This window comes from Macaca mulatta, chromosome 6 (assembly GCF_049350105.2).
Source record: "Macaca mulatta isolate MMU2019108-1 chromosome 6, T2T-MMU8v2.0, whole genome shotgun sequence".
Taxonomy (NCBI): domain Eukaryota; kingdom Metazoa; phylum Chordata; class Mammalia; order Primates; family Cercopithecidae; genus Macaca; species Macaca mulatta.
Genome location: NC_133411.1, coordinates 158,330,369 through 158,356,458, shown reverse-complemented (window position 1 = coordinate 158,356,458; position 26,090 = coordinate 158,330,369). Strand labels below are relative to the sequence as shown.

At 49.3% G+C, this 26,090-nt stretch overlaps 1 protein-coding gene and 1 long non-coding RNA gene across 2 annotated transcripts; one reads left to right on the top strand and one right to left on the bottom strand.

The window, feature by feature from the left end:
* Positions 1-11,112: 11,112 nt before the first annotated feature.
* LOC144329580 (uncharacterized) lies at positions 11,113-12,566 on the bottom strand. The gene is made up of 2 exons (XR_013394946.1): positions 12,293-12,566; positions 11,113-11,318 (listed from the first exon to the last, which is right to left on the bottom strand). It is a non-coding gene; the product is annotated as an uncharacterized LOC144329580 (long non-coding RNA).
* A 3,544-nt stretch (positions 12,567-16,110) lies between these two features.
* Positions 16,111-21,210, top strand: IL17B (interleukin 17B). Its single transcript, XM_015141220.3, has 3 exons — positions 16,111-16,266; positions 18,580-18,869; positions 20,877-21,210. The coding sequence occupies exons 1-3, from the start codon at positions 16,246-16,248 to the stop codon at positions 21,106-21,108; spliced, it is 543 nt and encodes a 180-aa protein (XP_014996706.2). The 5' UTR covers positions 16,111-16,245; the 3' UTR covers positions 21,109-21,210.
* Positions 21,211-26,090: the final 4,880 nt, after the last annotated feature.

The following is a 26,090-nucleotide window of genomic DNA, read 5'->3' as shown; positions in this document are numbered from 1 at the left end:
CCTTCTCAAAAGAATAAAAATAAAAAGTAATTAAAAAATAAAAATGCGTCATTTGACTGCATTGGCATTCCTTCCAGTTGATAACATTTAAGGAGCGTTTAATGAATTAAAGTCGCATTTGCCTGAAGAAGCCAGTGAAATCACTGACTGGTTCAGAAGTAATTATGTGCACAGTAGGATAAGAAGACACTTACATAATGGTGTTGTTGTTCAATCACCAGCATTATTTCCACCACATCTGTGGTCTGTATATGAGTGGATGTGGAATGAATTTCTGTGAGCCAAAAACACCATAAAAACATGGTGCAGAAGATGGGAAAATTTGGAATATAAATAGTTCTATAAAGACACATGCATCATTGCAGTGTCACTGCAGCATTACTCACAGTAGCAAAGACATGGTGTCAACCTAAATGCCCATCAATGGCAGACTGGATAAAGGAAATGTAGCCCATATACACCATGGAATACTATGCAGCCATTAAAAAACAGAGATCATGTCCTTTGCAGCGACATGGATGGAGCTGGAGGTCATTATCTTAAGAGAACTAATGCAGGAATAGAAAATCAAATACCACATGTTCTCACTTATAAGTGGGAGCTAAACACTGAGAACACATGGAAACAAAGAAGGGAACAACAAACACTGGGGCTTGCCTGAGGGTGAAGGGTAGGAGGAGGGAGAGGATAAAAAAATGTATCTATCAGATATTATGCTTGCTACTTGGGTGATGAAATAATCTGTACACAAAGTCCCTGTGATGCTAAATTTACCTATATAACAAACTTGCACCTGTACCCCTGAACCTAAAACAAAAGTTAAAAAAAAGATGGGAACATTTAATAGGGAAGGCTCATGGCTATGCATATAGAATCACAGAGGAGTTTCAGAAAGAGCAGCGCCACGTAGAAAATGAGTGTGACGTATTCTCCAAGCAGAGCCATACGCTAAAAGAACAAAACAGCTTTTCATCTTCATGCAAGACTTCAAAATATAGTGAATGATTGTGAAAGTTGGCCAGCTCTTATGGACTATCTCTGTGTAATTGTCCACAATCTATCCCTGTAATACAGTTTTCATATCATCTTCACATCATTTCCAATACTGGAATTCTGCAAAGACTTTTAAAGAATCCTAATTAGTTTCATGTGTTTTTGCAAATCTGACTCCACAAAAGTGCATTATCACAACGTGGACTTTGTAAGCGTAATGCGTGTATGTAGAGGCATTGAAACTTCCTCAATAAATGAAGAGAAGTCCTTTTTGTACATGTGCATTTGTGAAAGATAAAATTTCTCAAGATCTCGGTTCTTTGGGTGACTGTATTTGCAGTGGTGACCCATTGCAGTTTTTTATTGATCTTGTCAAAAGACTTAGATTGTTTGTCATGGTATTTCAGATGGCCACAGTTAGAAAGCTGGGCACACACAATTAACAACCATAGTGATATGCATTTGTACATTTCTCTTTTTGACCTATTTCTTCATGAACACAGTTCATCTGCGCAAAACTGTGAGACTCGCGCGACTGTTTTTAGTGTACCTGAGTGTTTATCTTGCAAAAATGTGTATGTCTTTATTGCCTATCTTACTGTGTAAAGTGGTCTGTAAAGTGTCCTGACATGTTTTGATATGTTTCTCAATTAAATTCCCTTTAAATCTATAAATAAATATCTTTTAACGCATTTTTAAATGATTTTTTCAGAATTCTATTTTCAGGATTTTGATTTTTCAGGATTTCAACATTCAGAGTTATTGTGTTTGGCATTGTGTCTTGTAGGATTATGATCAGTTCCCAATTCACTACATTCCTCAACACTCTTTTTCAGAGAAGAATGGAAACTCAACTCTTAGTGGCTTCAAAACAAAGTGGAGTTCATTGGCTCATGTGACTGAAAAGTCCATGGGTAGTTCAGCTTTAGGTATGGCTGGAGGCTCAAATAATGTTCTCAGAATCTCTGTCTGTCTGAGAATACATTCTGGAGGAAGGAAGGAAAGAAGGAAGGAAGGGAGGAAGAGAGGAAGAGAGGGAGGGAGGTAGGAAGAAGGTGTCCACTGCAGATATGCCCAGAAATAATTACATTATAAGGAAGACAATGTTAAGTGATATGAGAGGGTTCAGTGAAACAAGAGGGTTTCGGAAGATGGAGGAATTAATGCACTCATGCATTTATTCATTTATTTATTCAGGTCTTAAACACTGAAGTTCTAGGCTTCACACTGAACTAGGCCTGGGGCTCCAGAGACAAAGACCAAGTCCTTGCTTTCAGGGAACGTCCACCCTCTGTTGGGCAAGGCAGGTTGGTAAAGAGCCAATTGCTAACTTGTACAGAGCCACAGGGATGCATAGGGCACGCTGAAATCTCATTTTCTACTGGGGGATCTGGGAAGCTTCTTGGAAGCCATGCACTGAGACCTGAAGAGTAAAAATGGCAGAGAAGGACACTGAAGCAAAGGGAACAGCCTAAGTCAAAGCCCAGAGGCTGATTCAGAGCCACTCAGAGGATGACTTACTGGGTGACATTGGATGGACGATTGGACCTCAGTTTTTCTATTTGTACAATAAAGGGGTTAGGTAACTTGCTGCTGAGGAAGGAAAGGGGAAAACAATCCCTTCCTCATACACACAGACACACACGCACACACACACGTACACAGATGCAGAGACTGTGGCTGTTTGAGCCTTAGAGGGGTAAGACATGACTCACTTCTAGGTGACCTTATTGACTCAAAGGTAAGGCCTCTTGGGCCCAGCCTCCAGAGGGAGAGAAAGAGAGAAAATGAAGTGATCCACAGCATACGGTAGCAGCAATTTATGTTTTCATTTAAAAATAGTATTTATTGTTTGAATAGACAATATCTATACATTGTCACCATCACAGAGGTACACAGGGTGTTCTGTGAAGAGTAACTTCCCTCCTAACCCCACCCCCTTATCAACCTAATTCCCCTCCCCAGAGAAAATCACTCTGAACTTTTTATATAGACTTCCAGAGAGTCTATGCAAATACAAGCACATACACTTACAAGTATACGTATGTACAGTCCCTGCATTTTTGGGGTACAGATTGGGGTGTACTATTCACATTCTTATGCACCTTATTCATTTGCTTACTAACAGCTATTGGCTATTGGAGTGTATCATTCTACTGAGGGCTACCTCATTCTCTGAGTGGTTGGATAGGGTTCCACGGCATGGATGTGCCATAAGTCATGCAACGCTTCCTATAAGGATGAGCACTTTGAGGATGCTATTGTGCTAATAGATTCCTTTAACACAAATAAAAGATAGAAATTAGAAAAGATAGATGTAAAAGTCCTTTGCGATTACAAACAACGCGCAAAGCCTGTCCTGGTCTTCATGTCATTTCCACATGGGGCTGCCTCTGTTGGACAAAGGCATAGAAGACTGACTGTTGGGTCAAATTCCTTGCGCATTTGTGATTCTCATAGATATTGCTCTATCCCGTTACCCACCTCCCTCATGTGGGTTGTAACCATTGTGTACTCCCACCTGCAATGTACAAGAGGCCTGTGTCACAGAAATTTTGAGTTTCTCCAGGCAGCCTTGGAGAGACAGCAAGGGGATGAGAAGCTGGGAAAGAGGGCAGGGCATGGGGAGAAAGGAGGACATCCTTTGAAGGAGGAGGCCTGGGAACTGTAGGAGGCTGGGGACTAATGTGAGACAAGGCCGATGAGAAGTTCCTGGGGTCATGATAGTGACCTTTAGGCTTGCAGAGCTTATAGTCAATGGTGAAGTCGTGCACACCGGTCAGTCACTCTCCTTCACTGCACACCAGCCAGTCGCCCTCCTCCACTGCACACTGCACACTGCACACCAGCCAGTCGCCCTCCTCCACTGCACACTGCACACCGGCCAGTCGCCCTCCTCCACTGCACACTGCACACCGGCCAGTCGCCCTCCTCCACTGCACACTGCACACCGGCCAGTCGCCCTCCTCCACTGCACACTGCACACCGGCCAGTCGCCCTCCTCCACTGCACGCCGGTCGGTCGCCCTCCTCCACTGACAGCTCAGTGATGGGCCTGACATGCTTTCAGCATTGCATTCCCAGGAATGACACTTGGGAGATGAAGGAGAGGTGCTTAGGGGGCCCAGTGGGTGGGGGAATGGGTAGTAGCCTCGGAGACAGGAGCCCCAATCGGGAGCCAGTGCCGTGAAACAGCAGGCTGTGCCAAGGACTACTTTAGCAGAAACTTAAGCCCCCTAAAACTCTAAAATTGGGAAGAATTCCCTGCACTCTCTGATGGTGTGGGTTGGGAGCTGAAGCCATTTTATCTTGGTGTTAAAGGATAGAAACTTTGCCTGGGGCAGACAGTCACTTGGTGACACCCCCGTGGCCGAGGTTCTCTGTGCCTCTAAGCCTGGGTGTCTTTCTCCCTGCTCTTCCCAGTCCCGACAGGCTGGGACCATCCCACCCAGGGTTAAGAGGCTTTGAGTTCAAAATCCTGGTCCAACGCTGGGAGCAGTGGCTCACTCCTGTACTGTAATCCCAGCAGTCTGGGAGGCCAAGATGGGCAGATTACCTGAGGTCAGGAGTTCAAGACCAGTCTGGCCAACATGGTGAAATCCCATCTCTATAAAAATACAAAAATTAGCCGGGGATGATAGCAGGTGCCTGTAATCCCAGCTACTCAGGAGGCTGAGGTGGGAGAATCACTTGAACCCGGGAGGTGGAGGTTGCAGTGAGCTGAGATAGCGTCATTGTGTTCCAACCTGGGCAACAGAATCAGACTCTCTCAAAGAAAAAACAAAACAAAAAAACACAAAGAAAAAACTCCCCATAAAAAAACAAAATCCTGGTCCAGGGGTCCCAATCCTTTTTTATCATAAACCCCTAACAATAAATAACAGTTTATTAAAATTTTTTTAATTTAATGTTATTTTTAAAAATGAATCTTTATTTATAAATTCTACAAGGTGCTATTATACTAATATGTTTCTTTAACACAAATAAAAATTAGAAATGAGAAAAGACAGAGGTAAAAATAGAAGACCTGATAGTCTTCCTAAGCCTCAAATGACACCCTACATTGGAAATCACTTACCTAGCTTTAAGCGTTTACGGAGCTGGGTTGGTGAAGGGACTTAGAGGGCCTTGTGGATTTCTGTGCGTGTGTGTGTATGTGTGTGTGTGTGTGTGTGTGTGTGTACTAACTCAGGAATGGAGGTTCTGTGAGATTTGGAAAACTTGGGACATGACGAGGGTTTTGGGGGGGTTTCCTTAAGCAGTGGGGGCCCAGGCTGAGCTTGCAACAGAGCCCTGAATGAGGAGAGGGATGTGACTATGTGGTAGCTGGGCTGGACCTTAAGCATCTGGGCGTGGGAGAGTCTTCACAAGACCCTTGTATCCCAGATTGGCTGCATGAGGCTGGAAGCCTTTCATCTCCATAATGATCCCATTCTGCCCCCGACCAGTCTCCACCTGTTGCCTCCTTAGATCATGAGCTTAACTATAGTGACAGACAAAGAGATGGAGCCAGGCCCCTGAGCCATCTTTCCCCAGGGACAGGGAGGGGGTCACTGCATTGGTCACCACCATTGCAGGGGAATTCAATTTGACATGGATGACTAGAGTAATATGATAATTATTTCACCTAATTCCCATAGAACAAATGCATATTCACCACCCATGTATGAAAGGGTTACGGCACCACAGACGTTATTAGAAATGATTTCCAACTGGGAGCAGCTCGGTTAGATTAGGGAAAATTACTTAAATATCCTCTTCCAGGCCTTGGCTGAAGTTGACTCTGTTTGTCCTCGTCTCCCCTCCCTGCCTTGAGGCCCCAACCCCTGCGTGCGTCTCCTGGTCTGATACTCCTCAGCCACCCTCAGGACTGCAGGCTGACTCCAAGCCTTCATAAACCACCCAGGACCGTTAAACAAATCCTATAATTAGAAGCCAGGTTGCATTAACGAAGTGAAAAATGTAACATTACCATCTGTTTGTTCACTGGATGCTCAGCTCATGTCCCATGATCCAGAGGAGTTGTGACCTTGGGTTTCCAAGAAGCCTTAATAAGGTAATGTTTATAGGACTCTTAACTTTACAGCTCTGCTGGAGTACAACTCTGTGAAATGAGGACAAGCCATAATTCCAGGAGATCCCCTCCTCCCCCATCCCAGTGCTGAAGAATGTTGTCCTCTTATGTAGTACATGGAAAGCCCCATGGCTGGGATTAAAGGAAGTAGATTCTGGTCCCAACTCTGACACTGAATTGCGGCGTGACACTGTATCGGTCTATTTTCCTCTCTGGACTTCTGTTTTCCCATCTGTAAAAGAGAGGAGAGGATGGGTCTCGTTCTAAAAGTCCCCTCCAATTCTGACGTTCCAGTTTGATTTCTCTGTCTATCTGCCATTGAGTTTTATATCAAGCAAAGATTCTTTTCCAAATTTGATCTTCCTTCTTTGGACTTCTCAGAAAGACTTGGTAATGAAAGTTGAACGGGATAAATCTAGTTTGGGGTTACCTTTTTCTGCCTCAGCTTTGAATCTCTCTGATGGGATAAAAATGCGTCAAAAATAATACGAAAATGACAATTAGGAAGAGACGATTCCTTAACTCTTCAAAGAAATTAAACTGGTTAAAGCAAGGAACAGTGGAAAGAACCAGGGTTGTTCTCTCTAGAGATGGTAGCCACAATTAAGTGAACAGAATATTCTGCCAACTTCCTATCAGCTGACATTTATTGAGTTCTTCCTGTGAGCCAGACTTTATGTTATGGGCTTACACCCATCCTCTCAGCCTCATAGCAAACCTGTGAAGTCAGTACTTTTTCATTGTCCTCATTTAATAGATGAGAAACTGACAGTTAAGGAGATGAATTTGCTCAAAGGAAATATGTGGCTGGAACAGAGACTCCAGAGCCTGATTTTTGACCTCTGCAGATCTGTTGTCTACAGACCTCTGACTCTGTTTTGGCACTTGTGGAAGCATGTTGTGATGAAGCATCCATCGCCATGTCCCTGCATGATTCTGATAAGCACAGCATGCCCTGCGAGCCTGCACAGGCTATGTAGCATAGGTGATAAGGACACTTCTGCTGCGCTGAGCCTCTTAGATTTGGGGGTTGCTTGTTACTGCAGTGCAACTTGGCCTATACTGACTGATACTGCTTGCCTTAGGGCAGAGGGAACAGTTTTGCTCTGTATATTTGCAAAAAGCCAGTTTGCAGTCAGCAGATGGCAGAAGCAGGGAGACAGACATTTAAAACAACTAATAAAAGGCTGGGGAGCACATACGATAGTATCATTGAGAAGCCTGATGGTCCTGTTGAACTTGAGAGTCTAAGAAACTGACTAAAAAATGAGAAGATTTGTAGGTAATTCTGGAATGCCAGGGTCAGAGCTAGCTCTGTGGTTGAGATAATGGGATAAAATACAAGGGAATCCCAATATGGAAGACAAGAATTTATGAACATAGCCATGTGTTGGCCAGACTGAAGGGCTGAACAATCCTAGGTTTTTCTAAGAGCACACTGCTGGGGAGAGAAAGATCAGGGTCAGCCTGACCCCTGAATTCTCTCCAGAGCTTACTCAGAAAACTTATCCCTCTGGCATGGAGCCCTCTCACCAGACACATTTTTCTCCAATGTAGATTTCTCCATAAAGCATAGCTGATCATGGTAGAAATAACTTGGATAGCCTTTGGTGCTCTGCGTCTGCTGCCTAATGACAGGCACCCACCTCTAACCACTGCTGGTTCCAGTGCTCATTCACTTTCCCTAAGCTGGGGCAAAGGTTAGGGTAGCTGAGGTTAAAGGGACCTCAGGGGCTCAACTTTCATCCCAAGCTCTGTCCCTTGTCTCCTCACTGTATGGCTATAGACAGGTTACTTCTTTTCCCTGTGCCTCAGCTTCTTCTGTGAAATATTTACATTCATGTGTTGATCCAGGAAGTAAATAAAGTCATGGATATACAAGTGTTCTTTTTTTTTTTTTGAGACAGGATCATGCTTTGTCACCCAGGCTGGAGTGCTGTGGTGTGATCTCGGCTCACTGCAGCCTTGACCTACGGGGATCAAGTGATCCTCTTGCCTCTCAGCCTCCTGGATAGCTGGGACTACAGATGCATGCCACCATGTCTGGCTAATTTTTAAATTATTTTTTGTAGAGACAAGGATCTCGCTATGTTGCCAGAACTGGTCTTGAACTCCTGACCTCAAGCAATTCTACTGCCTCGGCCTCTCAAACTGTTGAAATGACAAGCATAAGCCATGGCGCCTGGGCTAAAAGTGTTTTTCAAATTGTAGAATGCTTCAGGGGTAACCCTGTTACCATCATGCAATTGTCATCAGCATCTGCATGGGTCCTTGGCTGGATGCCTTCCATCTCCCACAGCCATAAACCCTGAAGCTGCCTTCTCACATTAGAGCAATTACCGAGGCTTATTTCCTGGGAACCAGACTTTGGAAATGGTCAGATTCCACACTAGCCATTTCTTCCTCTTTCCTCACAATATTTATGAGAACTGACCTTCCAGTGGAAATTTGGCAAGATTTCACATTCTGGAGACGTTGTACCTTCCTCCACATGCCCTGAGGGCTGAGGTCATGGGCTTCCCAGAAGATCCAGCAGTTCCCCATGCATGCAGGAGGTGCACAGGACTGAGAGGAGAGGGGCCCAGCAAGAACCCCTCAGCTGTAGGCTTGTCCTAAAATATTGATATTGTTAGAGCCCCATCCTGCATTAGAACATAAGTTCGGGAATAGGCCAGGCACAGTGGCTCATGTCTAATTCCAGCACTTTGGGATGCTGTGGCGGGTAGATCACTTGATGTCAGGAGTTCAAGACCAGCCTGGTCAACATGGTGAAATGCTATCTGTACTAAAAATTCAAAAATTAGCCAGGCATGGTGGTGCACGCCTGTAACCTCAGCTACTCGGAAGGCTGAGGCATGAGAATCACTTGAACCCGGGAGGCGGAGGTTGCAGTGAGCCAAGATTGTACCGCCATGCACTCCAGCCTGGTGACACAAGAACTGTTTTAGTTGTTCACCACTATGTCCCCAGTGCCTGGCACATAGTAGATATTCAATATATATTTGTGCAATGAATGGAATGAACCTTCCTCAATAACTCTCAAAGGCTCTTCATTGTCCATAGGCTAATTCCTTGAAGGTCACAGCTCACAGAAACTTACAGAACATCCTAGGCCAGATATTTAAACCTCCACCGGAAGCAGCTTCTCAACATTGCCCCCTAAGAGTTCAGGCCACAGAGATAAGCTTCTGCAGGGAGGCCAGGGGGAGATTTAAGCCTGTGAGTTTTCTAGGAGTCAGGAGGATGAGGATAGAGGCCTTGGCTATGGCCATCAAGGGTGATGTGATGTGTCTCAGAGTTGCTGCCTGTGCTCTAAGTGTTATGTTGTGTGTAGCTCTCAGGACATTCTTCTGCTAATCCTGCCCTAATCGCAAGCTGGCCCCCAGCTCCCTGAGCCAGGTGCAGAGAGCAGCATCTGAGAGGACGACATTCATCCTGTCTATAAGCAGCTCTTACCTGATGGCTCTTAAAACAATAACAAAACACACCCATACAAGATACCACCCACAAATTCGCACTCACACAATGCACCAAAACAACCACAATAAAAACAGCGGTCTCTGACCCAGTAACAGAGGCCAATATGCAAGGCAGACTTTGATAAGTACCATCGGTTTGTAGCTTAATGTTTGGGGTGCAGACCTTTGAACCCAACCTGCAAAAGAAGTCCTTTCTGCCCCATCCATGAGCCCCTGCAGCCCATGAGCCCCCAGCACTCCTCTCCCTACGCAGCCGCTGGGAGACGTTGACTGTTTTCTTCTCACGCCCCCACAGATGTGGCCTTTTCCTCTGCCAGGAGTGGCTCTCGGGGGCTGAAGAGGACATTTCTTGTTCTGTACCTGTTTCCTGCTTCTGCTGAGGGCAGGGCTGGGGCCTTCCACCCAAAACAGACTCAGACCCACCCAGCCAGAGGAGGGGTTGACAGCTTTGGGGGAAAAGTCAGAATTCCGGATCTTGTGAATCCAGACGTCCTGTAAACTCTGAGCAGAGGATAAACATCCCGCGGGACTGAGGGGAGGACACTCCAGTGGGCAGGGGGCCTGGCGCCTCTGTCTGCCCTGGAGACAGGCTGTTTATTCCATGTCCCCCACAGGCTCTCTTGCACTCCTTCCTGTCCCAGGTCTGGGTGAGTTACAGCAGGCCTGACAGCCCCACATGGGAGCCTGGGGTCTTGGACATCAGCTCTGGACCTCTCAAGGCTGGAAGGGAACTTTAAAAGCTCAAAAACCGGCCACGTACGGTGGCTCACGCCTGTAATTCCAGCACTTTGGGAGGCCGAGGCGGGCAGATCGTAAGGTCAGGAATTTAAGACCAGCCTGGCCAACATGGTGAAATCCCATTTCTACTAAAAATACAAAAATTAGCTGGGCGTGGTGGCACATGCTTATAATCCCAGCTACTTGGGAGGCTAAGGCAGGAGAATTGCTTAACAGGGACCTGGGAGGCAGAAGTTGCAGTGAGCCGAGATCACGCCACTGCACTCCAGCCTGGGCTACAGAGCGAGACTCCATCTCAAAAAAAAAAAAAAAAAAAAAAGGCTCAACAACCCCTCCAGCCTGCAACACACACCTGGGCCACTCCTTCCTCTTCCAGAGCCTCCTGGCTGGTCTTCTGGTCTCTGCTGATAGATCACTCTTTTCCAGGGCAGTCCATTTTATTTCTGGGACTCTCTGGCAGTTAGAAAGTGCTAGAATTGAGCTTACTAGAATTGCTCTGTGCCACCTGATTGGGAAGAACTAAGAACAATGTATATGACAAAATAATAGCAGGGCCATTCCCTGTGCCAGGCACTTGCCACACGTAATCTTGTTAACTCCCCACCTCCCTTTCAAGGACATAGGCTCAGGGAGGTTAGGTCACTTGCCCAAGGTGACTTAGCTGCTATGTGGCAGGGATGAGGTTCAGGGCACTCTGGTTCAAAGTCTGTGCTTTAAATATTAATCTATACTAGCTCTTCATAATCAAAAAGCAAAAATAGCACATACACCCACAAAAACACTATACAACAAACTCAGGCACGTATAAAACCAAACCAAACTAGAAAATATCAGCCCAAACTTGCCAAATATTAAGTACCATTATGTACCAGGCAAACAATAATTTTAATGATTAATGCATTTTAACAACCCCATGAGGAAACGGAGGCCCACTGAAGTGAGGGGGGTGGACATGACCATATAATAAGGGGCAGGGCAAATGTCCAACCACGATTGCCTGAAGTCTGCAGTCTTTTCCCCACAGGAGGAGGGCTTCTGCAAAATAAAAAAGAAAGCTTTTATAATTATAATTATTTTCAACAACCAGAGTTTTAAAAACTGGACTGTGCATCCTCAGAAATGATATTCCTAGATTGATGGTTCCCAGCAAAGGCACTTAGTGTTCCCGCTCTGGTAGGGGCTGGATGAGGTATCCCCAACCCCTGATGGCCTAAGGGTGGTGAGTGCTAACAAGAGACTTGGCACAGTGTAGAGTCAGTCTGCAACCCAGAAACACAGACTTGGTGTTTTCAAGTCTGGATGCTGTGCAGAAGAGAGGCCTAGGCGACCCAGTCACCAGTGAACAAGACCACCTCTTGGAGTCCTACCCCAACTCACATTTCTTTGACATCCCCCTGTGGGGAGGAGACGCTGGCACCTGGCCTGGGCAGAGGGTCATGTCGACGTGGCAGCCCCTCTGCACACCCCAGGGGCCGCCCATTCACCCAGGCCTTTCCCTTTTTTGAGAACTGGGAGCTTGCTGGCTGGGGCTGTTCCCACCAACTGTGTTCCCGTCCAGGGATCTTAAAATAGCCCCTCTTGGCTGGGGCTCGGGAGTGAGCAGTGAGGCAGGCATTTGTGCAAATATGGGCCTGCGAGAAGGACTCCTACCAGGGAGGGAGAGGAGGGCAGCATGGCAAGAGAGCCAGGACCTCCCCAGGGGGCTGCACCCTCCTGGCCGCAGCCAGCAAAGGTGCCGGCTAGCCTGTTCCCGTCTTCCCTGATCTTACTGGGTTCACTTGGGCAAGTTCTTAGACCAAATCCTTCCGGTCCCCCTGGCCTTGCCAACGCTCTAGGGTGGACCCACTGGAATAGGCACCTTTGCATTCTTCTGCTGGTTCTAGCCGTGTCCCCACTTCGTAATGCCCTTCCTCCCTAGGAACATACTAGAAGCATTCTTGAAGGCCCAACTCAAAACTCGTTTTAACTGTAGGAATGACGGTTGCAGCTACCATTAATGGGGTACTTACTTTTGCCAGGCACTGTGCTAAGCGCTTTAACATGCATTATCTCATTTGATCCTCACAACAATCCACTGAGAGCCAGGTTATTATTATCTTCACTTTGCAGAAGAAACGAAGGCTCAGAGAAGTCAATTAACATTCCCAAGATGACACAGCGGTGAAGGGGCAGGGCTGAAACTCAGGCCAGCCCATCTGTGGAGCCTGACCTCTGCCCTCCCGGCTGCACTCCTTCTCCACATCCCTTTGCTCTGGCCTCCTCCTCTGTCCCAGCATGGCCTCCCTGTATTATAGTCAGTTTGATTCAATGTATCAATATTTTAGTTCACATACCAGGAATGCTGTTGGGTGCCCCACAACCCCCCTGGTAGCGCTTGGATCCCCTTGATGACTTGGGCTTGGGCATGGGTCTAGTGAGCACCCGAACCTACTGGGTTCAGGTTGTTTGAGGCCGTGGGTCAAGGCTGAGGCCATCATAGACCGTGTTCAATGACCAGCTGACCAACTGGACATTCCCACTCCACCACTGGCTGCCGCCCCTCTCCTTACCCCACCGCAGGGAGCAGTGTGTGCAGGAGTCAGACAAACTTGCTGTGAATCTTCTGTGACTGTGGGCAAGTGACTAACCACTCTGAGCCTCAGTTTCCCCATCTGTAATTCAGAATAAAACTAGAACCTCACCCAGTGTTATTTGGAGGATTTCATGAAGGATTTAGCTTAGGGCCTGGCAGTCAGTAAGTGGATATTAAGCAGCAGCTATTATTGTTACTGTTATTTTCTGTAAATTAAGGTGTCCAGGTGCCAAATGCCTGAGGCCTGGCACACAGCAGCTGCTCAAAGTAAAGGCAATCACTCACTCAGCAGACAGAAGCCCCCACCCGACTCCTGGCCGGCTGTGTCATTCCTGGCCGGCTCTGATGTCTCCTAGGCTCTGGTCCTCATCAACAAAAGGGTCACTCTGGAAGCCAGGCACAGGCGCAGGGCCCCACCCACTCGCCCCATCCCCTCATTCTCGGTCCCGGGCCGCTCCTGGAGAAAGAGGTGGCAGAGTGCAAGTTCCCTCAGGGTCGGCACATTTTTCAGGGTTGGCACATTTTTCAGGGTTGGCTGGCTTTCTAGTGGCGCCACCTGCTGGTGAGTGCAGCACTGTTCCTGACGGGGCCTGCCATAGAGGGCTCTGAGTGAGACATTGGCCACCCACTGCTCCTTCCCCTGTAGCTCATCTGCCCAGTCCTTCATTCACGTGTGATGGCCACCCTCTGCGTGTAAAGACCCAAGGACCCCAGCCTCGCTTGTGGGGTGGGAGCCCCGGAAGCCCAGTTCCTGGGCCTCCCTCTCAGGCCTGGCACTGAGTCCTGGGGCTGGGTACCACAAGCCTGCTTGGGTGCACACTCAGGACATCGAGAAGGGCAGATGACCCTCCAGGGGTTTCTAGAAACCAAGGCTGGAAGAAAGGGTCTCCCTCCTGGTCTCAGATGGCCAGGAATGGGAAAACCAATGACTGTTGCTGGGCCCATGCCTGACTCCTCACAGCATCTGCCAGGAGACCCCAAAGCTCCCCTCCCCACTGTGAAGGATCTGGGGCCCCCACAAGGACTGGCCTGGCTCTTTGGTCTCTGCCAGACCAGCAAGGAGGCCCAGCCTGGCTCGGAGCTGTTTGTATAAAGTCTGAAGGAAGAGCAATGAATGACTTAGGAGACGGAGTTCTGCTCCCAGCTCTGGCACAATCGCACTGTGCGAGCTGGGGTAGGACCCTCCCTTACCCAAGTCTCCTTGCAGTGAAATGGGTGGGAGGAGGGGGCCAGATGATGGGTGAGGACCCGTGTCGCTCAGACTGGGCTCGTGCTAAGATGCAGATTTTTGCGCCGCTACTTCAGCATCTCTGGGGCCGGGAGCCTGAAATCTCAAGTACAAGCTCTGCAGCTGGAGGCGGGGAAGCTGACAAGTAAGTCCTGGCTTGGGGAGGCAGAAGTGAAGGGTGTGTATTGCCAGCAGGTAAGGAGAATGTGTTGGTTTCAGGGGTCTCCCATACCCCAGGATCCATCTTTTAATTTGCCACTGTTCTGTGGATATGGGAGGGTCACCCCAGTTGCATGTCTGTGGGACCCCACTGCTAGCAACAGCAGAACGCGTGCAGAGAGCCAGCGCAGAACACAGCCAGGCTGCCCCGCCGATGGGGCTGGGGCCGGGACAGCCTGCGGTGGGGGCGGGGCCCTTGTTGCCTGAGGAGGTATTTTCAGAGTCCCCCTCCCTCTGGAGTTTCCAACGATAGAATAGAGCCCTATCTAGTATTTGACCAAATATGGTGGCATCTCTCATGCTCGAAGCCCCAGCCAGCGTCTCAGTTATGCTGTGGAAGCCTGCCCCGGACAGATTAATCTTGTGACATTCAGGAGCGCCTCTCACCCTGCGTTCTTCCCCTCAGACGATTCCTGTAAATGGCCAAGACCGGCCTTCAGCACGACAGGGCCATCCTCAGTCTCTGTTCACAATGCCCCTCCTCTGTCCTCCTCACATTCCCTCCCGCCATTCCTACCTCCCTGGGTAGATGTGCCCGCTCACGTCGGGCTGGGCTGTTCACTTGAGGTGAGAGACACTGGCCAGAGGAGCTGGTCAGTTGAGCATGTGATTCCAGGACCTTTGACCCTGGGGTCATCTGACCTCACAAACTTGTGGCCTGAGTCTTGGAGGCCTAGACCTCTCTCAGCAGCCAGGAGGGTGGACCTGAGGGGGTTGAAGGGAGAGTCAGTAGAGAAATGAGAACCATGCTACCTCTAATGCTAATTAGAACAGCTAATGTTTATAATAATCATTATACAATTATTTTATAATAATCTCTATAATAAACAGCTAAGTGTTTATTGAGCACTTACTATGCGCTAGGTACTGTTGCCGGCTATTTAACATAGGTTATTTCCTTCATTCCTTCTAGCAGCTTTAAGAGGGTGCCATGATTCTTCCCATTCTAGAGAGGTGGGAACTGAGGCTCAGAAAGATTTCAGGAGGGAATGGGCCAGGCCACCTTCTATTTCTGGGTACACCCACCATTTTACAGAGGAGGGAACTGTGGCTGACAGTGAAGCTCACATGTAGCCACACAGGCTCTGAGAGTGGAGACCACCCCAGGAGGGAGAGTGCTGTGTCAGGAAGGCCAGAATAGTCAGCCATAAGTCCTCATGGATCTGAAACTTGGCCTGAGTGAGGGCATACAGCTTCAGAAATATGTTCACAGCAGGCTGAAATTGTGCAGAAAATATCCCAAGAAAAACAACATGGGGTGGTGGATAGAACCCTGGATGGGAACAGGGTGGGAATAACAGCTCTGACACCTCTAACTCACTGTTAATAGTGACAAGTCCCTTTCTGGCTCCAGCCTCAGTTTCCCTGACTGTGATCTAGAGGGGCTGGGCTTTGGTCTCCTAGGGCTGCTGAACTCACCTGGGGCCGGCAGAGGCTGGAGTGCCTGAGGCTGTTTCCCTGGGAGATGGGGCCTGTGTCCCGCTTCTGGCCAGCACAATTTGAGAACATTTGCTCTCCTGACCAACCAACGGCCCATCCCTCCTCCACCCTCAACCCCTTGCCATCCCCAAAGCAAACGAAGCTGATTGTCTTAGCTGGCCCTGTGGGTGCTGGCTGGGCGGCCAGCCGCAGGCCACAGGCGGAGGTGCCACCAGCCAGAGCCCCACCAGACACACAGGGCATTGTCCCTCGGTCAACAGCCCCTGGGCACCTCAGCCCAGCTCCTGGCCTGCCCCCACGCCCCTCACTGTCTGCCACTGCGCTAGGCTCAGCCAGCTGGGGGCCCAAGGCTCCCAGCTGATGACGAGCCCACCCACTCACTCCCCCAGCAGCCCCCAGTTGAGCTATAATTGCTTCGCTCCATCCTGCTGCTGCCATTTTCTCGGCGGCATCTGGGGTTCCGGGCGGGCAGCAGCTGCAGGCTGACCTTGCCGCTTGGCGGAATGGACTGGCCTCACAACCTGGTATGTGGAGCTTCCCTGCCGCACCCCCACCCCTTTTTAGAGCCCGAATATGTCAGTTTTTCTTTCCTATTGATTAATGGCTGCCTCTGTTTGGTTTGGAATCTGCAGAGGCAACTTCTCTGTCTTCTCCCCCAGGACTAGAAAGAAACAGAGACTGGTCACTGTAGCCATGGCCAGCAGTGCAGGCTCCTGAACGGGGCTCAGCTGGGGCACACTGAAGCCTTTTCAGACCAGAGGCGTCTGGGGAGATCCCGGCAAACTCAGTCAGCGGGGTTTTTCCAAACAGACCTGGCTTCTGAGGTCCTGGCTGTGTGACCTTGGGCAAGTCCTTCTATTTCTCAGAGTCCCATCTGGAGAGTGAGGGAGGGGGACTTTGATTCTATTGAATGTTTCTCCGAGTGGAGAGCCAGAGTTTAAGAATGCCCTGTGAGAAACTCTGATGAGAGAGCCTATTGTTAGGGAGACATTTTTTCTGCACTAGAATCTAGGACCAAAAAGGAAGAATTTAGCAACTGGAATCTCTGTTGCAGATTTTGTGCCAGCAAATACCTCTGCTAAGAGGGGCTCTGCTGAAACTTGTTTCCTAGAGTCAAGACTTGCTGGGTAGCCTGGATAAAGCAGGCATGGGCCATAGGGCTGTGGGGCTGTGAGCTGAGGCATAGAGGGAACATATGGAGCCTATCTCAATTTAGGAGGAGTCAGAGGTGCCTCCATCCTGGGACCTCTGTCTCACACGCAGGCACTGTCCCTTCTCTCTCTGGATTCCTGGGGAGTCTGGGTTCTGCCGGGCCTGAGTCCTCTTCCTTGTGAGCCAAAGGCTTTCCTGATGCTCTGGTGCTGGGAGGGAGAAGTGGATGGCAATGGGTGGGGTGTGTATGTGTGAGGAGGGCTTGGGGGATGACTGGAAGAGGGAAGGCTCAGGGGAGGAGGGCAGTGCAGGTGGACAGGACGTCCTTAGCCCACAACTTGCCCATCTTCCCAACTTCATCTCATCTCTTCCTCCCACTCACTCCTAATCAACATTCCATTCCATTCAGCAAAGGTTTTCTTTCTCTCTTTTTCTTTCTTTCCTTTTCTTTTTTCTTTCTTTCTCTTTTCCCTTTCTCTTTTTTCTTTCTTTCTTTCTTTTCTTTCTTTCTTTCTTTCCTTTCTCCTTCCTTCCTTCCTTCCTCCCTCCCTCCCTTCCTTCCTTCTCTCTAGACGGAGTCTCGCTCTGTTGCCCAGGCTGGAGTGCAGTGGCGCAATCTCTGCTCACTGCAAGCTCCGCCTCCCAGGTTCACGCCATTCACGCCTCAGCCTCCCGAGTAGCTGGGACTACAGGCACCCGCCACCACGCCTGGCTAGTGTTTTTGTATTTTTAGTAGAGACGGAGTTTCACCGTGTTAGCCAGGATGGTCTTGATCTCCTGACCTTGTGATCCACCTGCCTCGGCCTCCCAAAGTGCTGGGATTACAGGCGTAAGCCACTGTGCCTAGCCTCAGCAAAGTTCTTAACCAGTTCAAACCTCCTCTCTCATCTTCCCCCAACCCACCCCTCCCACCCCTGTAATACTTCAACTCCCTCAGCCCATGCCTGCCATGCCTCACCTGACAAGTCCCTTACCCAGAAAAGTTTCCCAGGCCATTGTCCCAGCACAGCTAAGCAGGAGGCCCCACTCTTCTCCAGCCACACCCTGAACGGGCCCATCCTGGACTTGTCGCTAGTGAGACCTGAGTGTTTGTCTTCTTGTTCACTGTCTTCCTTCTCAGACATAAATGACAGAAGGGCAGTGATGGGGACAGCCATTCATTTACTCAGCGAGTGTTCACTGAATGTACCACGCAGACACGGGGGATACGACAGTGTGTGGAAACAGACACATGCCCCCACGGAGTCCATGCTGAGTTGGGGGCAGACACATAAAAGAATCGTACATACAAACTATAAGACTGAAGTCATGCAAGAGGCGTGTGGGTTATGAGAGCCCAAGAAAGTCCAGAGACATCCCTAAGAAAGCGGCGCTGAAGCTGACACACGAGGGGTGGGAAGGTGTCCAGGAGGTGAAGAGGCAGAATGCTGCAGGCAGAGGCAGTGCAAAGTCCGTGTGGCAGGAGGGAGCATGCTGAGAGTAAGACTGAGAGAAGACCAGAGGCTGGAGCACACAAGAGAGAGGAAACGGGGTAATCTGAGGAGGGAGAGCTGGGGGATGGTGGGCAGAGTCAGACTTGAGCCTGGGAGACCCCTAAGAGCAATGGGAAAGGACCATGGATCCCAAGTCTTGGCCCAGAAAGAGACTTGGCTCTCCCACCTTTGACCTGTGGCTTTCCTCCCCAGCTGTTCCTTCTTACCATTTCCATCTTCCTGGGGCTGGGCCAGCCCAGGAGCACCAAAAGCAAGAGGAAGGGGCAAGGGCGGTCTGGGCCACTGGCCCCTGGCCCTCACCAGGTGCCACTGGACCTGGTGTCACGGGTGAAACCGTACGCCCGCATGGAAGAGTATGAGAGGAACATTGAGGAGATGGTGGCCCAGCTGAGGAACAGCTCGGAGCTGGCCAAGAGGAAGTGTGAGGTCAACTTGCAGCTGTGGATGTCCAACAAGAGGAGCCTGTCTCCCTGGGGTTACAGGTAGGCTGGGCAGTGGTGGCAAGCTGTCTTTGGGGGTGGGGGCCTTTCCCATGCCCCAGTCATTGTAATGGTTAAGATCTCAGATTCAGAGGTCTGGGTGCTTGGGTTCGGATCCTAGCTCTGCCTCTTACTCGCCTGTGAGGCTTTGGGCAAATGGATTAGCCTTTCTGGGCCTCAGTTTCCTCAATGTAAATGGAGGCAATAGTAGTACCTACTTCAGAGTCTTATTAAATGAGATATCCATGCAGAGCACTGCCCTTATTGTTCTTCGAGTCTCCGTGGAAGTGCCTGCAAGGCTTTCCCCAGATGTCACTTCCTCTGCTCGGTGGGCCTCTGACGCCCTTCTAAGGTGTGGCACTTCCATGCAGTGTCTCATGCTGGACCTGGGCCTTCCCAGTGCCGGCATCAGAATCACCTAGGGATTCCCACGCCCAATCCAAACCTCCAGCAGCGAGGCCCAGAAAGTACTATTTCTTATAGCTCCACGTGGTCAGGGCGCACAGCAGGCTGTGATGTGGGAATCAAGACCCGCTGCCCTGGATAACGATGGCAGCAGCGTCCTCTCTTGGTTGTAGCTCCGCTTCCTTGCTCAGTGCCTAACCCACAGAAAGGACCAAAGATGAAGGAATGGGTTGACCCTGAGGTCCTCACTCACAAACCCAGGCCAGAGATTTTTCAGCCACATGACATACACCCTGAGACTCTAGAATAGCACTGTTCATCAGAACTTTCTGTGATGATGTGAAGCCAGTACGGTAGCCACTAGCCTCATGCGCCTACTGAGTACTTGACATGTGGCTACTGTGACTGAGGGATGAACTTTGATTTTTTTATTTTTTGTTTGAGACAGGGTCTCACTCTGTCACCCAGGCTGGAGGACAGTGGCATGGTCTCAGCTCACTGCAGCCTCTGCCTCCTGGGCTCAAGCAATCTTTCCACCTCAGCCTCCCAAGTAGCTGGGACCACAGGCATACACCCGCATACCTGGCTAATTTTTTTATTTTTTGCAGAGACAGGATCTCACTATGTTGCCCAGGCTGGTCTCACACTCCTAAGCTCAAGCAATCCACCTGCCTTGGCCTCCCAAAGTGCTGAGATTACAGGCGTGAGCCACCATGCCCAGCCTAATTAATTTGACACATGAAACTAGTGGCTACTGCATTGAACAGCGCAGCTGCAGAATGTGACCATTGGAAGGGTCGGTAAAGATCCTCTAGAATGGAGCTTTTCACATCTGACTGTGCTCATGCATCACTCAGGGATCTGACAAAAACAATGCAGCTTCAGATTTAGGAGATTCTGCATTTCTAGCAAGCTCCCAAGCATAAGGTGATGCTAATGCTGTATGTCCACAGGTCCAGTTCACCCACTTCCTTGTCCCGTATTTAGTAGATGGGGAAACTGAGGTGCAGAAACGAAGTCACAAAGCAAGTCCCTGTATGCGAGGCTCCATGAGAGCACCAGGAGGGAACTTGCCTGCTTTGTTCATCAGTGAACACCTAAAATCTAGGACAGAACTGCTCATGTGGTGAGCATGTAACTGTTGAATAAATGGAGATTAAGTCAGAATAGAACCCAGACCTCCTGACTTCCTTGCCAGTGGAAATTAGGCATCAATAAAAATAATCCACATTTTATTTCCGTGGATTAAGTTTCCCAACAATATAAACACAGTGGGGGTGGGGCAAGCAGAGGGAGGCCTTAGGCTACTTCACGATCCCCACAGCATAACCTAGTACTGGGGTGGGCATCTGGCTGCATGAAAGAAGGAAGCTGGGTGACTGGTGACCTTGAAGCTGGATAACCTTGGGGCTCTCAACTTGCCTTCCATGATCTTCAGTTTCCTCATGTGGAACACGGAGTTGATTACTGCCTTTCCTCCAGCCCAACACAGTCTTGCTGTGGAAATTAAAACTTTGATTAGGAAAGGCAGGTGTGTGGGGTATGGGTGATGACTGGCCCTTTCTTGATCACCTTCCGCTCTGCTCTTTCTCCTGCTCCCTACAGCATCAACCACGACCCCAGCCGTATTCCCGCAGACCTGCCGGAGGCACGGTGCCTGTGTCTGGGCTGTGTGAACCCCTTCACCATGCAGGAGGACCGCAGCATGGTAAGCGTGCCGGTGTTCAGCCAGGTGCCTGTGCGCCGCCGCCTCTGCCCGCCACCGCCCCGCACAGGGCCTTGCCGCCAGCGTGCGGTCATGGAGACCATCGCCGTGGGCTGCACCTGCATCTTCTGAAGCACCTGGCCCAGAAGCCAGGCCAGCAGCCTGAGACCATCCTCCCTGCACCTTTGTGCCAAGAGAGGCCTATGAAAAGTAAACACTGACTTTTGAAAGCAAGACTTTGGGTTTGCTTCTTGTGGCTTCGAAGTCAAAACCAGGGTCAGGGTAGGAGGTTCCTGGGAGGTAGATTTCAGATTAACATAAAGGAGGATTTTGCCGGGCACGGTGGCTCAAGCCTGTAATCCTAGCACTTTGGGAGGCCGAGGCGGGCGGATCACGAGGTCAGGAGATCGAGACCATCCTGGCTAACACGGTGAAACCCCGTCTCTACTAAAAAATACAAAAAGAAATTAGCTGGGCGTGGTGGCGGGCGCCTGTAGTCCCAGCTACTCCGGAGGCTGAGGCAGGAGAATGGCGTGAACCCGGGAGGCGGAGCTTGCAGTGAGCCGAGATCGCACCACTGCACTCCAGTCTGGGCGACAGAGCGAGACTCTGTCTCAAAAAAAAAAAAAAAAAAAAAAAAAAAAAGGAGGATTTTTCGTCACTCTGAGTTCTCCAAGGTTCTGAGTTTCATCACTCTGAGTTCTGAGGTGGCCTATTAGAAAATAATGTGGTCACCTCTACTACTTAGGGATATCATGTGTTTCCTTTATTTATTTATTTTGAGACAGGGTCTTACTCTGTCGTCCAGGGTGGAAGTGGCCCAGTCACAGCTTACTGCAGCCTCAGCCTCCCCAGGCTCAAGGGATACTCCCACCTCAGCCTCTCAAGTAGCTGGGACTACAGGTGTGTGCCACTCCACCAAGCTAATTTTTGTCCTGTTTGTAGATACGGGGTTTCACCAGTTGCCTAGGCTGACCTTCAACTCCTGGGCCTCTTTGCAGATCAGACTTCTGCCCGCCTCAGCCTCCCAAAGTGTTGGGATTACAGGAGTGAGCCACCACACCCGGCCCATGTGTTTCCTTTTATTTGGGGTGTAAGTCTATATTGCAACCATGTTAATGTGACTTGGTTGCTATAACCAATGTAGGAGTTAACAAGAGCTAACTCTACTCACTTAAGGGTCGCTGGAAACAAGCTCTTTTGAAGCGGGGAGCTCCCCATCTCTGAAATTGTCAAGTTAAAGCCAAGCTTCTCAAAGGTATTATGGAGCAGATGCCTGCTCTGGTTGGAGGAGATGATCTGAAGTATTTTCAGCTCTGAGATTTCTCTGCAGATCAGACTTAGACCCAAAGAAAGGCTTCCAGGTTGCCAAAGAGCAGGTGCTTTTCACCTGGGACTGTGCATCCTTGAAATTTTTATGTATGTACTTTTTCGGAGCTGAGGATTCCTGGTTTTGAACAGACACTCTTAAGTTGAGAAGTGTCATCATTCTTTCTTCCAGCCCTGTCCAAATCTCCTGGGAGCATCAGAATCTCCTGGAGGGACTGTTAAAACAGCTTGTGGGGCCCCACATCTAGAGGTTCTGATTCAGGTGGAGGCTGATACTTTGCATTTTTTTGCAGTGTTTTTCTTGCATTTTTAATATATAAATGATTGTTTCCAGGTGATGCTGGTGCTGCTGGTCTGGACACTGGCTTATATTAAGATACTCTGCTGATCAAAAATGGCAGTGTGCTGGCTTACTCCTGTCATAACAGCACTTCGGGAAGCTGAGGCAGGCGGATTTCTTGAGCCTCAGGAATTTGAGACCAGCCTGGGAAACATGGCAAAACCTCGTCTCTACAAAAAAATACAAAAATTAGGCCAGCATGGTGGCACGAGCCTGTAGTCCCAGCTGTTAGAGAGGCTGAGGTGGAAGGATCACTTGAGCCTAGGGAGGTTGAGGCTGCAGTTAGCCATGACAGTGCCACTGCACTCCACCCTAGGTGATAGAGTGAGACTGTTAAAAAAAAAAAAAAAAAAAAAAAAGCCAAAAACAGCAGTGTGGACTGATATATCCTAAAGTCCGTGCTGTGCTGACTCGTGACCCCTGGATGCAATTCCCCACTTCCCCCTTTGTCCCCTAGCAATTCAATCCTCCCCCTGGGCCCTCTAACCCCTGCAGCAAATCCCAAATCAGCTGTTCTAGGGCCTAAAAATACCTTCTCTCCCACAAGACAGCTGAGGGGCTCAGACTATATTCTGAGGGTAAGAATAGCTAGCACTTTAGAGTTAGCTTTAATAAAAGGGCCAATGGCCCAGGACAGAAATACTTGGCTTGGCTGCTCTAACTTTAGTGCTTAAAGCAGTTTTAGCTCTGAACGTCTTAAGGGTCTAATTCATGAAAGGCCAATGATTAGGTATGTGCCTGCCTGGGGTGGTAAGTAACTTACCTTTTTTGGTATTGTTCTAGAGTGGATACTGGTTAAAATTACCTCAGGAAGCTTCGGCTGGGTTCCAGACACATGGAAAACAGACTTCCTGTGCTAGCGCATGCTGATCCCTTCAGCAGCCGCTTCTCCACCCTTGGGGCTGCTCTCCAGGTCTTAAGACTTCAGCCCCACATGAAGGGCCCACAGCTTCCAAGCCCTTTCTGTGGGGTGAGGGTGTGGGAAGAATTGAGCTGCAGGAGGGTTGCTTGTAGTCCTGGGAGACCCTAGGTGCTCTGGGGCCTAGGGGCTGGTGGGGAAACCCCTCATTGTGGTAGGAGGGGGGTGTCTTACTTCTACCCAAGCATCAGGAGCCCCCAGATGCTCCATAAACACCAGCTAGCTTCATACGGATGATGCCTTTTCCTCTTTCTGGGCTTTAGATTCCTCATCTGTGAAATGAACAAATGGGATTTGGGGATCTCCAGGGTCTTTTCCAGGCTTACCATTCTGTGACTTAAAAGCTTAGCCTTAGTGGCTGGGATGGCCACTGCCGGAGCTCTGAGTCCCAGCTGGCTCTTCCCATGCTCCCAGTTTAAAGGCAGCAGCAGGAAGCTCAGATCCGTTGGATAGCTGGCTCTACACAGCACCCTGGAACTTCCTTTGGTCTGAGTCTCAGTGTGTTTCATGTTTGCTTCCTCTAGCGAGAAGCTCGCACTCCACAAGACAGGGGCCTTATCCCTTGCTCAGCGCTGCACCTCCAGCACCTGGCAGTGTCCAGTGCGCATAGGGGCGCGGTGTTTGGTGAATGAGTGCACAGACGCCTCTAGGGGGAGCCCAAGATCTGCCTCCTGCTTCCCTCTATTATGCCTTCATAGGTGGGTCAGAGCAAAGAATTCCTTACCAACTTCCCTGGTCCGCCACTGCCAATCACCCACCCCCATTCTACCCTCTACAGCTGCCCCTTATCCCCCAAATTTTGCTTGGGTCACTTGCTCCTGGAGGCAGAGTTCCCATGAAGGGTATTAAACGTCTACTACGCTGCATCCAAGACTGAGGATGCATGGCCCTTTTCCTGTTTTGTTTGGCTGTCTTTGCAAATGCTCTCTTCTTCCAGGGGTCCGTGAGCTGCTGGGGGCTTATGTCCAGGCCTGAGAAGGCTGGGGTGAGCCCCAGGGCAAAGGCTTCCTGTTGGTTCTCATTTCTGGAATCTGTCCTTTCCTCCCTGCCTCCAAGGAATCAGGTTTGGGCTTGGGGAGGCAGGGAGTGTGGGCATTTTGGCTGGCTTTGGTTCTGAGCTGTTTGGGCCTATTCAGGTAAAGGACGTTTCTGAAGGACATAGCCAGTTCCAATGCAGTCATGCTTGGGCGTGGAGCCAAAGCCCAGCCAAGGACTGAGGATCGAATGTTAACTGCCTTGATTTGTGTCTTCTGTGCACATATTCTCTGTAGGGATGCAAGGGAGGGGGTAGTTATCAGGGATACGTTTTGTATTGTCCAGTGCTGGGTCAATATCAATTATTAATTACACCATGACAGTGCATGCCATCCTCATTTCAAACAGACCATGAAAAGATGCCATTACACACTTTGATTTCACTGGACTTGAGAGCCCCATTTGCATGTGGCTGACATTGTGCCTCTCTCTCTCCCATACCCTTTCCCCCTTTGAGCTTGAAGTTTGGGTGAGACCACTTCTGCTCCAGGGATAGGACCTGACTGCTCTAAGCCAATCAGCTTAATCTCACACCCTCCCTGCCTGCACCATAGTTACTGGTCTTGTATCTGAATCCCAAGCCAATCAGCATGTAGCATTCCCTTGACCACAGGAATTGGTTCAGGGGTGGTCCAACTGGCCAAGCCCCAAATCTGGTTCATTGCTTATGAGAGAAGACCTTCTCTTCCTGGGAGCTGTTGGCAGCCATCTTTGACCACGAGACAAATCACGGAACTGTGAGATTACACAGTGCTCTATGCCTAGACTTTAAAGCCATGATAACAAAAACTTTTTATTGCTTAAGTCAATGTTTTCTACTACTTCATCAAAAGCCTTCTTAGTTGGCTGGGGGCGGTGGCTCACATCTATAATCCCAGCACTTTGGGAGGCCAGGGGTGGGTGGATCACCAAGGCTAGGAGTTTAAGACCAGCCCAGCCAACATGATGAAACCCCATCTCTACTAAAAATACAAAAAACTAGCCAGGTGTGGTGGCAGGTGCCTATAATCCCAGTTACTCGGGAGGCTGAGGCATGAGAATTGCTTGAATCCAGGAGATGGAGACTGCAGTGAGCCAAGATCACACCATTGCGCTATGGCCTGGAGAACAAGAATGAAACTCTGTCTCAAAAAAAAAAAAAAAAAAGCCTTCTTACTGATGTGTCAGTTTCATAATTTCTATAGTTATCAATAAGTGCATACTACTTGTACTTTCTTTCACAGCCATTACCATCACCCTGGCACAGTAAAAACCACTTCAGAGTCAGTTTGGGCCTCCACCAACTGGAAGGGTATTTTCCCCATGCATTTGGCAGTGTTGTTACTCTGGGCACCCAGGCCCTTTCCCTAAAGCCTGACTTAGCAAGTCTGGTAGGACATCTGCATCTTTCTCAAGGCTCCCTCCCCTTCCCCAGGAGATACTAATGTAGTGGTTGGTCCCTGGACACCTAAGACTTAGCTCTTCCATTACAGAAAAGAAGAGGTCCAAAAG

What these genes read in the sequence shown, in the direction of transcription:
- IL17B (XM_015141220.3), top strand. Translation starts at nt 16,246, where the DNA reads ATGGACTGGCCTCACAACCTG. An exon ending in TGGACTGGCCTCACAACCTG is followed by an intron (nt 16,267 to 18,579) that starts GTATGTGGAGCT and finishes TTTCCTCCCCAG; the next exon opens with CTGTTCCTTCTTACCATTTC. An exon ending in CTGTCTCCCTGGGGTTACAG is followed by an intron (nt 18,870 to 20,876) that starts GTAGGCTGGGCA and finishes TGCTCCCTACAG; the next exon opens with CATCAACCACGACCCCAGCC.